At 43.0% G+C, this 12653-nt stretch overlaps 1 protein-coding gene across 10 annotated transcripts in view; it reads right to left on the minus strand.

Annotated features, from left to right (window-relative positions):
• Positions 1–10181: 10181 nt before the first annotated feature.
• Positions 10182–12653, minus strand: part of PAICS (phosphoribosylaminoimidazole carboxylase and phosphoribosylaminoimidazolesuccinocarboxamide synthase) — a 57322-nt gene continuing 54850 nt past the window's right edge. For all 10 annotated transcript variants that reach the window (XM_053257317.1, XM_053257316.1, XM_053257315.1 and 7 more), the window contains 3 exons: positions 12389–12569; positions 12031–12189; positions 10182–11117 (listed from right to left, as the gene is read on the minus strand). In XM_053257317.1, coding sequence (XP_053113292.1) covers positions 10951–11117; positions 12031–12189; positions 12389–12569 — 507 coding nt within the window. In that variant the 3' untranslated portion in view covers positions 10182–10950. The remainder of the gene's footprint in view (positions 11118–12030; positions 12190–12388; positions 12570–12653) is intronic.

Below are 12653 nucleotides of genomic sequence, written 5' to 3' on the forward strand. Positions count from 1 at the left end.
AAATCTCCTCAGAAAGAAAATATTAGAATAGGTCTGGTTTTTTAGAAACCATATACAAGTTTTTCAGCAACTAGTGACAAGCACTACTCCTACCCCTCCCTGTACCAACACTTGGTACTGCTTTTCTACTTCTGCCTGTACTGAAACTGAGTACTGATTAGACACCTGCCACACTCCTGGCACTTGAGCCTTCCAAAAGACTACTACTTCAACCATCAGTTTTGAGATCAGTTCTGATGACTCCCCTACAAGTCTCAGCCTGATTCATTTGCTGCCACAAGCCCTCACTAAATAGAATGTATCAGATTCCTTGTTCCCTCAGCCAACGTCTCCCAATCAGGACTTCCATACTTCCATCAGGATTCACAAGGTAATCTGCCTCCATGCTCCAGTTAGCCAGAGAAATAGGTACCATACACAGGTGCTTCTGTGCACCCCCATAAGACTTCACTAGTCTGGGCTCGCTTCTAAATCCTATTTTTGGCTCAGAAATCAGGACATTGGAACTAGCGTCTGGCTCCAACAAAGCCTGTTTAACTTATCCCTCTACTTCAATTTCTAAAACCCCATGTTCATTTTTATCCCAAGAAATTTATTTTCCCAATAGGCTCTAAGGCTCTTGGTTCTGGTCATCTGCCAATTTTACCTTTCCAGCATTCTTTTCCTTGGAACCCGGGCCGTTTCATAAAAGAAGCAGGGGCAGTACCAAGCTATCTGCAGCCTGAAACGGGTTGCTAGGTGGCTGACTGTCACTAACACAAGCCACGTGGCTGGGTGCCTGGCTTAAAGTCATCAGGACTCCTGCCTGGGCTCCTCCTTCCTGGAGCAAATATGGGACTGTTGCTGTCACCCGTGCAGCTGGCACAGACTGTGGGAGTCCCTGTCCCTGTCTCTGCTGTGTGTTGGGCCCAGAGGCGCAATCAGCTGTTCTAACTCTGCATTTTTCTCCACCAGCCTTTGATTAATTGAGCCTATACTACAGATCTGATCCTGTAGACTGGCTGTAGTTTGCTCCAGTTGCGCCAAAGCCATGCTCTCCTTTATCCCCATGTTCTTAATCTGGGCCAGTAACTCCCCATTTCTCTCTCTGGGTTTGGATCTCTAATTCTCTGCTATTCCGTTCCTGCTCCTGCTTATCTAAATTAAACTGTCAGAAGGGTAGCTAATGCTGCTCTTCTCTCTTTTAAGTTAGCTTTGGTTTCTTTCCCTTTCTGCCTGTCACAAAATGTCTCAAAGAGTGCTTTGCAGTCTGCAAGGCAGTGTATTTCCTGCTGCAAAAAGCCCATGTTTGGAAAATGAGATCTGCCAAAGCTCTCCAGTGTTTGTTTCCATCTATCTGCTTTAAATTTGTGAAAAGCCTCCTCAAATCTGTCCCCATCCCAGCTGTGTGGGTGATTTTCACCCCCCGCTTTCTCCAAAAAGCCATGATTTTAGACTCAGAACTGGGCAGAAATGATCTACGATAAGATAAGGCTTCTGTGCTCTGCCCTTTACAGGGGGAGGGAGAATAGGCAGCCTGCTCTCACCTTAGCCAACAAAGGCTACTTTCTGAGATCATGGAAGCAATCGGGGGGGGGGGGAGGCACACCCAAACACAAGACTACAGTTTAAAAGCTTTATTGAAGACTAATGATTACATCTGAGCAATTAAACAAACTTAATCAGATGAATGTTTCATTGTAGTGTAGTATTTCAATAGCAGTAAAATCATTTTCCCTTGTCAAAGTGCACAGCTGCTAAAATCAGTTTGCCTACAAACAGGCAGTGGTGTTATCGAGCTGAGCAGAGCTGAGGAACTTAGTATCTCTTCTGCTGCTTAGCAACAAACCAAAACAACCTCACTGATATGAGCATGCAGGCAAACCATTCAGTCAGTATTTCTTTTTCAGCGTAGTGTAGTGGTTTTTAATAACAGCTAAAATCAATCTTCCCTCACTATAAATGAAACAGCAGATAGAAAGCATTTTCTTTCTGACTAGCAACAACCCTGTGTACTTCTGTGTTATTTTGCTGTTCTTTGGCTAAGCCACAACATTAGGCAGTTTCAGTTTTCAAGCAGAAAGATGTAGGAACGAGAGCCAAGTATCCAAGCGTGAGGGAGGGGAGGGAGAGCAGATGCCCAGTCTATCTTGAAATGAGTGATCCGAAAGGCTGCTGATGTATTAATAGATGAGCCAAGCGCAAAGGGAGGAAAAGGCAGAGGGAGGAAGACAAAGTGGGGAGGGAAAGTGATGACAAGTTGAGATAAGGATGCAGCTAGCAGGCAGAGGGGGAAGGATGATTCCACAGGTGGAAAGAGATGAGACAGGCTCAGAAAGGTACGTTAGTGCTAGAAAATCTTAACTGAAGGCTTCTGGTAGATAAGCAATTTACCAGTCAGTCATTTGTAGTCTCAGAAGGTCTTGGAGAAATGCCGGGAGGACTGGAAGCTATCCAAGCAGCTTAGGAGAGAAACCCAGGAATGGCTAGGAAGCACAGGCTGTGTTCACCCATTAACCCAAGGGGCAGAGGATATTCCTCCCCAATCATGGCAGACATCCATCTCCCTGGGGTCTGAGCTGCTTCCCTTTCCATGCTAGCTCTACATGACCCATGTTCTTTCTGACCACATTTCTCTCTCCTGTCTGATTAAGTTATGAGGGAGGGGTGGATCTCCTTATAACCTCTCCTTAGCTTCCTTGTCATATCTCAAATCAAAAACAGCCACATCATTTCTCTCTAAGTCTCCATCCTTAATGTAAACAATCTTGGTCTCCCATCATTGGCATTGTGGGTCCCAAGCCTGACTTGTTTACAATCCAGATGGAAAAACATTTCTGTTTATGCCTAGCTTGATGGTCTGTGGTCAGTTCTTAAAGTTTCATTGGTGCCTTCAATCCCAAGCAATGTTATTAGGAGATAGCATGTAAGGAATTTTATTAGGAGTCAGCATGTAAAGCAATTCAGCAATTAGTGTGTGAAAATATGTACCCCTAAAATATGCAGGTACTGATAATGTGGTTTCCTAAGGCTTTCTAAATATGATCACTCTTAACATATTTCAGTTATGTTAACTAGTTATGAGCTAGTTCTCATGATTGACATTAGCATAGCATAATGCAAAACAACTCCCAGGCAGGATGGGGTAAATTTCCCTTCTCACCAGGCCTTGACTGTGGAAAAAACAATTAGCTATAGAGAAAAACAATTATCTTCGGTTTCTATAGTTCAACAGAATCAGAGTGCACATTCTAATTGTCTCTTGCAAAAACACTCTCCCAGACACAGGCCTCAGTTGGCTTTTGGATGGATTCAGAGAGCTGACCCCAATACTAAAGAGGGGTTTGCCAGCTTGCTCATATCATATTCCTCCTCTCACAATTCATTTTCTCATGAAAATTGAATCGTGCACTCATGTACATGGTGCATGGACAGTTGTTGGGGGCAAGCAGAGGGGCTGGCAAATTAATTGTTGGTGTCTGGACCTTCCTTCTGTTTCTTACCATACAGCATACACAAATCACTACCATAAGTAAGCTAAAGCAAAGCACAATCAAAGCTAATACATAGTATACCTTATACATTGTATAGAAAATCTAGTATATCTGTGGCAGTGCATGCCCTTGAGGCCTTTAATGTGATCTCCCCACCCAGCAGATTCTGTCTCCAATGTTAAACCAATTGTATTCTCTAAGTGCATGTCTACAAGTTAATGGGGGTGGGACTCGGGGCCAATTTTGCCAGTGGCTAACCAAACTCCTTTTTTCTTCTCCTCTTGGCCAATTCATCCATGAAATCTTGCACCTGGGCGCAAGCTTCACTCCAAGCCAAGATTTCAAAAGCTGTCACAGATTCCCTTAGTAACTGGCCAAGAAAGGCCTTTTAGAAATCCTGTCAGGAAATGTATAATCTCAGTGCTGTCAGCAGATGTCGCTACATCCTTCAGTCCAGCCTGTGTTACCAGGCCGAGCGCTCGTTCCAAATAGCCCAGTCCCTTTGGATTCTTCCATATCCTGCCACATATCCTTCCTCTACTACATGGAGAGGAATGGGTTAGAATGCTGGATTTAAAGGATGTGTATTTTCACATCGGTATACAGGTGAATCAGAGAAAGTTCCTGTACTTCATGGTGGGCACCAATGTGTACCAATACAATGTACTTCAATTCCAGTTGTTCACAGCATCATATATGTTCACCAAGTGCATGGCTGTGATAGTGGCACATCTGAGAACACAAGGTGTAAACCGTGCATCCATAGCTGGATGACTGGCTCCTTGCAGCAAAGACCAGCCATGAGTTAGATTTGCAGATCTCAACAGTGCTCCACCTGCTGGAGGAGCTCGGGATCCAGGTAAACTGGAAAAAGTCACACTTTACCCCTGTGAAAAGGATAGAATACACAGGGGCAGTGTTGGACACAGAGAGAGTGTTTCTCCCAAGGGAAAGCATTTGCAGAATAAGGGACTTAGTGATGCAGTTCCAGCAGGTAACAACTAGTGAGCACATACTGTGCAAAGGCTGACGGCATCATGCACAACAGGACAGAAAGCTGGTCTTGTGGTAGCATGACTTGTCCCCAAGCATGACTTGTACCCTTAGCTAAGCAGGGTCTACCCTGGTTGCATATGAATGGGAGACTAGAAGTGTGAGCACTGTCAGATCTTCCCCTCAGGGAATGGAGCTGCTCTGGGAAGAGCAGAAGGTTTCAAGTTCCCTCCCTGGCAGCATCTCCTAGATAGGGCTGAGAGAGATTCCTGCCTGCAACCTGGGAGAAGCCACTGCCAGTCTGTGAAGATAATACTGGGCTAGATAGACCAATGGTCTGACTCAGTATATGGCAGCTTCCTATGTTCCTATAACTGTGAGGTATTCCAGACTGTGAATGAGAAAACTGCAACTCTGGTACCTGGCAAAGTTCCACCCAAATATAGACAATCCACTCATGCATCTTATAGTGCCTGGGGGATGTACCGGCAAGCTTGAAGTAGTGGGCCGTGGAGATGAACTTGCAACAGGGAATACCATTTCCAGTTCCACAACCTACAGTGTGGCTAACCACCAAAGCATCTTTCCTAGGCTGGGGGGTGCATTCAGGGGTTTATCAGATTCGGGGAGTGTGGACTCTGAGACAGCAGAGTCTACATGTCAATTTCCTGGAACTCTTGGCTGTATTTTTTCTGGCTCAAATCATTCAAGCCTCAGCTAAGCAGCTGTGTTGTTCAGGTGCAGCTGGACAACACAACTGCAATAGCTTACATAAACAGACAAGGAGGGACTGTGTCCCACTCATTGTGCCAGTTGAGTCAACAAATTTGGAATTGGTGTATCGTGCAGTGGGTAGCCATTCAGGCGATACATATAAGGGGAGTAAACAACACCCTGGCAGATGCATTGAGCAGGACTTAGGTGGAGAAAACATGAGTGGTCCATATCTCTTGCCGATATTCAGGGCTTTGGATGCTCCCGGGATAGACGTATTTGCTACCAAGGAGAACAAGAAATGACACATCTACTGCTCAAGGGTGGGAATAGGTCAAGGCACAAAGGGGGAAGTCTTCCAGTATGTTTGGACTCAATGATACTTTTACATATTTCTGCCTTACCTGCTATTGAGTGGGGTGGTGGTCAAAATACTGCAGGACAAGGCACACTGCATTCTAGTAACCCCCTGGTTGCCAAGGCATCCATGGTTTCCTCGAGTACTCAAACTGTTGAAGGGGAAATACCGCAGGCTGTCACAATGAACAGATCTCCTCTCCCAAGAGTGAGGTCAGGTGCTTTGCCCCAGTCTAGAGACCCTGCGCTTAACAGCCTGGAGAATAGGCTTTTAGCCAAAATATTACTTAATGAGAGGAAAATCTCCACTAGGAGAAATTATGCCTCTAAGTGCAGGCGCTTCAAAGAGTATGCTAGATTGCATGGTTTTAAACCATGTTCAGCGAAAATCAGGCATGTGCTGCTTTATTTGACCAGTTTAAAGCAGAGTGGGCTAGCGAATATGTCTGTGAAAGTCCACTTATCAGCCTTGTCCTCAAGTTGCCAGGGATGGGATGCCATGATGATATGCATGTTAATGTAAGGAGCCCCCCGTATATATATATGTGTGTGTGTGTGTGTGTGTGTGTGTGGTGTGTGTACAGCAAATGTCTTCTAGTTAAGAGTATCATAAAATATGCAGTGTTGCTCAGTTATTATATGTACAGTCTGCCCTCCAAGCAGAATATAGTTGGTGTGGAATATAGATTGCTCTGTAGTAGGTAGTTACCACTCTTTGTAACTAAGTTTTGGTTGAAGTTGGGGAAACTAACTCAATTTGGGGCAAATGTGCATATAGCAAAGTTATTTAGTAAGGTAGTCAGGAAAGCTGGCCATGGACAGACACACACACATACCCCAAGCCAGCACAGTGCACAAAAGTTGGCTAGGGGAGGGGAGGTTGGGCTTGGGGGTGGGGCAGAGGGGAAGGATGGGGAAAGATGCATGTAAAATACAAAATGTTAAAAAAAAGATATTGGGGTACTCAGGTGGGAGCCAAGGACTCAAGACAGTCCTTGAAAACAGGAGTCAAGTTTATCGAAGGACAGAAATTTGCAAGACAAAGGTGTAGTTAGTGAACTGGGGAACTGCTGGTAGAGGTTCCCTTCAAGAGGTTAAATGTCTTAAGAATAGCCCGTTGCCTCAGATACACATTCATGAGTTCAGCATGGAGGGATGGGAATACAGTTAGTTGACCTATCCTAGGTGGTCTGGAGCTAGAGAGTGAGGAGCATGAAGATGCTGGATCCCTCCTTGGGAAGGAGGTGAAGACCATTAGTTGTAGGGAGGGAAACCAAATCAATGAGGCTTCTGGCTTGGAGAGAAGGGACAACCCCCACCAACGGCCCGAGTCTGCTATCCAGGGTACACCTAAGGTACTGCCAGAGAAAGAGAAGGAAAGCATTGTTTTGTGGAAGAGAAAATTTTTTGTATCTGGTGCATGGGTATCTTTACTAAATTTTTATACTGCCAAAAATGGGTGTGTCATGGTAGTTTAAACAACATTTTCGAGGCAGTTTAATTCTCAAATATTGTGAAAAACAGGCCTTGAAGCTTTCTGTGAATCCCACCCCTCCTATGAAATTTGCTTCCCCAGCTCCATCCTGAAATAAGAAATAGCATTGTGAGTTGTGGGGAGGAGAATTAGCAGCTGGGGCATTGTTTCATTTTTTAGAGCAAAGCCCTTCTATGTCTGTGTAATGCGTCCCTTGAAAATAAGGCAATCTACTTCCTGAAATTCTCAATCCTATGCTAGAGCATCCTGTCATTTGCCAGCATTTCTTAAAACCAAGCCCCACTGGCAAGCCACACTACCAACTTGTACATCCTAATGGTGTACAGTTAATGGTGGAAGAAAGGGAAAAGCCCAACAATAACTAACAATGGTGCCAACAAATGTGCAGTGTCTGTCTTTCCCCTACACTTGTTTGCAGCAGAGCAGGAGGGGGCTGGCCATCTTTTTGGCCCTCCCAGCTCAAGGTCTTCTCCCTTTAGGAATATGGGAGAGACAAGCACAGCTTCCATGTTTGCCTTCTGCTACCCCACTCCCAGTATCACTAGCAATCAGGGGCGTATCTAGGGTAGGGCAGGCAGGGCACATGCCCTGGACACCACCTGAAGGGGGACACCATTTCAAAAAAATTTTTAAAAATGGATGACTGCTGAAAACAAAATGGCCACCATGCATGCTCAAATGGCCTCTGCGAGGCCCTAGGCCATGCCAGGCCTCGCAGAGGCCATTTGAGCATGTGCAGCAGCCATTTTGTTTTCAGTGGCCATTAAAAAAAAAAAAATTGTATGGCCACCACACATGCTCAAATGGTCCCTGTGAGGCCCTAGGCCTTGCCAGGCCATGCAGAGACCATTTGAGCATGTGTGGTGGCCTCCAAAATGGCCACCATGCCAATCTTTGCAGGTCCAAACAGGCCCGGAAATCAGCCTAGGACGGGATGTGGCAGTGAATTAAGAGGCTGGCGGCAGGAGGGGGAACCTTTGTAGGCCCCCCCACAGCCTTTTGGAAGCCCCCCGAAGGGGCTACAGGTAATTTTCTTTAATGAGCCCCAGCATACTGAAATTTGTAATTTTCCAGCATTTTTTGGTCTGGCTACATCCACTGCTAAATAGTTTTTGAAATATTAAAAGATAAAGAGCTTTAATTATATTTTTGAGCTGATATGGTAAAATTATCTGAAAGATGAGTGTCATATGTTTGGACAGGGGGCGCAATTTCAGTGCTTGCCCTAGGCGCTATTTCCCTAGCTACGCCTCTGCTAGCAATGGGGGTAGAGTTCCTCCCCCCACCCCAAAGCTACAGCTGCTTCAAACACCAAAGGCCTACATATCAAGTGAATTCCTGAGTTTCCCCCATCCCAGCAAGATACCCCCCTAAATCAAAGCTGCAACCTCATTACTTGGTAGCAATGTTGGCTGAATCACTCATCTCCCCCCAAGTAGTTTATCAACTTATTTTAAGGCTGGTTAGTTGGCAGAGAACCCAGCAGAATAAACTGCAGTGTCTCTGCCCCAGAACAGGAAAGTGATATCACATCAGCCAATGTGGTAGGTTTTCAATTTCCTCTGCTGCTAGGCTAACTTTAAAGAATATTTGACTGAAAACTATAAAAATTAACACAATGATTTTTCACTACCTATTAATGATGTGACTGAATCAGAGTTAGGAAAATTCCACTTTAAAGTTGTCCTGTAAACTCAAGGTTGTGCTTGGGAGCCCTTTGCTATTGGATGTGTCCTACTGGACACAAGGTGGTCACAGTACCATCTAATTCTATAATTAAATGTTCTATATAAAATAGCTGGCATCTTTGCAACCCCTTAAAAACTGCATATTTTGATTGCTACAAGTGGCAAAATGAGAGCTCTTGTACAACTAGCCATCAAGAAGCCAGCTGTTCCATAATAATCAAATGGAAGATAGAGGCTTTAGCTAGACCTTTTAAAGAATTGGGTCACTGCCTATTTAGTGGCTGACTTACTGCACATTATATACACATTGCCAATATAACATTCATACTGTTACATTAAATGCAAGAACAAATGCAGTTGCACAATTGAAAGCCTCACATTTGAACAATTCTTACACCCACCTCAAGTGTTACATTGCAACATGCATATAACAAGCCACCCAAGACATGAGTTTGGGGCAGTATACAAATATGCTAAATCTCCCCTTTTGCACTGATAACTCTGGGGTACATGCCAGGGTCAAACTCAGATAAAGAATATATGATGTGGAGCATCAAACTGATCAGGGCTCTATTCCCATTGGTGTCCATTTGGCAACCAAGTTCTGAATTTCAACCCTGCCAGATACCTAAACCAGATAACCATGCCATAATACCACAGAGCTTTGACACAGGCATGATGCATGCAACACTTTGCAAACAGCAGTCTTGGAAGGGAGATATTAAAAAAAAAAAAACCTACAAAGAACATACTTGTTTCTGCAAATCGGGAGATACTGAAACAATGGCTCATGTGCTCCTTTATTGTCAATTTTACCGATATACAGCACAAACATATAACCTTTTTTATTAGCTGTCAACCAGGTTGTACAGATTCTTTTTATCTCGATTATCTTTTAACTGACCAGAATGACTTGAGATTTTATAATATGACTGAGTTCTGTTTAATAGCCAGTAAAATTCACCAGGAGTTCATCAAGAATCATTGCCAACCGCTCTTTATGCTTAACTGCTGTATCAAAACCCTGTAGGTTGTTTTTTTTTTTGTTGGGCTTCTGTTTGTAAAGTGTGCTGGTCTGAGACTGTAGTAAAGGAACTGATTGATTATGCTAAATAAAGAAAAACATTGTACAGTCTGTCCATCAGTGATTTCTACACACCTATATATTTGACCTAAGTTTCCTTTCACTAGTTGTGGACTTAACCTTTTTCCAAGTCTGCCCCATGAGATATTACCTTTATTTCCACAAGTCTGTGAGTCCTCTTAGAGGAAAGGCCTTTAAAAAGATAAGTATAGTGCAGGTACTGGAGGATAGGGAGAAAGCCAACTTCTAGACACTTTGAAGCCCAGCTCCAAGAGCTTTAGGTATACATGGATCATATGTTAAGAACGTATCTGTTCTATTCCACAGATTGACACTAGCTCACACTATTATAAAGATGAATGCAAAAAGAAAAGCAGACCAGTGGAAGTTGTTTTTATTCCCATTTGAAGTGACTTTGTTTCTGTATTTTTATTGACACCCCCCCAACACATACTCCAATACAGATACCCTTACTGAGTAAACTGAAAGCAGGCAGCATCCAGATTAAATCACAGCTAAATTCTACTAGAATTAATAAGACTTAAGGCATTATTAGGCCAGATGCTATCTACGGTGTATGAACCTTTTTCAAACACTGAAAAGAGTTTGAATACAGAAATTAGGTCCACACCTTCTCTCAATGGCTCCCTCTTCTTCACAGTAGCAAAATAAATAGCACTAGTCTGCAATAGAATGACTTTTGTTCATGAATACTGTAAGCTTCCAACATCTCATTTTGAAATGTGGCTGGCTTTTGTTCATATGTTGCTACCATGCCAGCTTATACTTCAGAACAAGGTCTTAGAAACCAGAGTGCAAATCTATTGCGCTGTTATTGCTAACTTTTTAATATAAACTTTAGGAGAATTAACAGGTGGGCACATTTTGTACAGGGTTACAAGTCAATACAAATGACCAGTTCTACTTAATAAGTAATCAATGAGAACTATTCTATTACGATAGCAAAGATTTTGCTCATTTCCAAAAAGCCAGAAATTAATCTTCATTTGCTTGGAACAAAGAGGGCACCTGCAGACTCGTCTCTTTATGAAATGATTAACAAAACTATAGGAAGAATTGCAGATAGTTAGGAATTATTGTGTTAGAATTTATATGTCATCCTAGAGCAGTGGCTCAAGAAGCCACCTATAAGGCGCATTCTCTCATCTTCTTGTCAGCTTGCTTCAGAGAGATCCATGTATTCAACATGCTTGATCGCAGCTTGGCCCATACGAAATGGTTACTTAACCCGAGAATCTGAGCAGCAGATTGGGCAGCACTTTCAGGTGAAAGAATTGTGGAACAGCCAAGACCTGTTTTAAAACAGAGAATTCTAGCCATTAGTCTAGAGGTGCTAGCAAGAGCTTTATCTGCTAAATTTCATAGGCAAAAGAAACAGACAGCTCCCTGCCTTGAAGAAACGTACACTCTTAACAAATGGGGAAAACACAACTGGGGAATGAGGAAGGGCAGAAAAAAGGTGCAAGAAAAATGTGAAGGAATGACACCCCCTCATATAAAATAAGTACAATTGAGAACAAGCATTTGGGAGCTAAACCTAGGGTTGTCTAGAAAAGTTTAAGAGGAGGGAGAGAGATTTCCAACCAGCAGAGGTCAGCACAACACTGCTCAAAGTGGTTATGGTTAAATTCTAAACACCTGATCTAAAATGTAGATCTATATCATTTAGCTGAATTTTAAGATCAAGTGCACACAGCACCTGATTGACTACACTGAAATGCAGAACAGAAAGTCTGATAAGCTCAGCTTTCTTATTTCTAAAAGGATATTTTAAGCCCTCATAGTTGCAGATTTGTTTGTAGTGGGGATGACATGAGGAAAATTACTCAAAGTAGCCCCACTGAAATTAAGATGACAGGCTAGGCCATAGTTCCTACTGTCTTGTTTTTAGCTCCTTCCAAACCACAACTGCTCTTTGGCATGAAGTCCAGCTTCTACAAACCACAAACTCTGTAGACAGAATTAATTAAGCAGATGTGCTTTAATAACTTATTAGCACTGGTATGATATGTGTAGCCACAGCTAATCTGTTCTATATACAAAGGATTCCAGAATGTTCAAACACATCCTCTTTCATGTTTGAGGTACTAAATGGAGATAATTAATGTAACCTCACAACTGAGCTTTCAAGCTCTCCTTGATCATTTTGCACATGTACAACACTAAAAAAATCAACCATTTATTCCAAAGTGGTCAAGGACTTACCACTGGGAAGCCTCAGAGATGACCATACATCCTGAGCACCCCAATCGGCTGAGAGTGGAGGACAGTTGATAACGGGATATGCAGTGTTTCCAGACATTACAGGTCCCAAGCCATTGCTTCTTCCAGCCACTGCTACAAACACTGTAGGAATTCCATCACCTACTCACAAAGAAATGCATAGTATAAATGGTACACACATCTTAACAAAATGTAAGCTCATTCTATACCATTTCTGCTTTTTCACTTATTTTCTGTTGAAGGAGCCATTTAAAAGATATAGGATTTTCTTTCTGGCCTTGTTTCAGAACAAACTTTAAATTACAGAACCAAGTTTAGGCAGCAAATTTGGATTATTTACCTTCATATTCAGCTTTGATCCTCAGTGTCTCATCTGGTCCTTTATGGGCAGAAGTCACTCGTAATTCACAAGGAATGTTGAAGTTTCCACATGCTTTTTTAATTTTTTCACAATGTCCAAGATCTGAAGGTGAGCCCATGAAGACAACCACCCTGCCTTGGCTCTGTGGTTTCAGCAACAGCTAAAAAGGGGGAAAATCAAAACACTATTAAGTACTTGAAACAGCGACAAACAGCGATAAAGAGCCCCTGGTGGCGCAGTGGTA

The sequence above is a fragment of the Hemicordylus capensis genome, chromosome 5 (assembly GCF_027244095.1).
Source record: "Hemicordylus capensis ecotype Gifberg chromosome 5, rHemCap1.1.pri, whole genome shotgun sequence".
NCBI classification, from domain to species: domain Eukaryota; kingdom Metazoa; phylum Chordata; class Lepidosauria; order Squamata; family Cordylidae; genus Hemicordylus; species Hemicordylus capensis.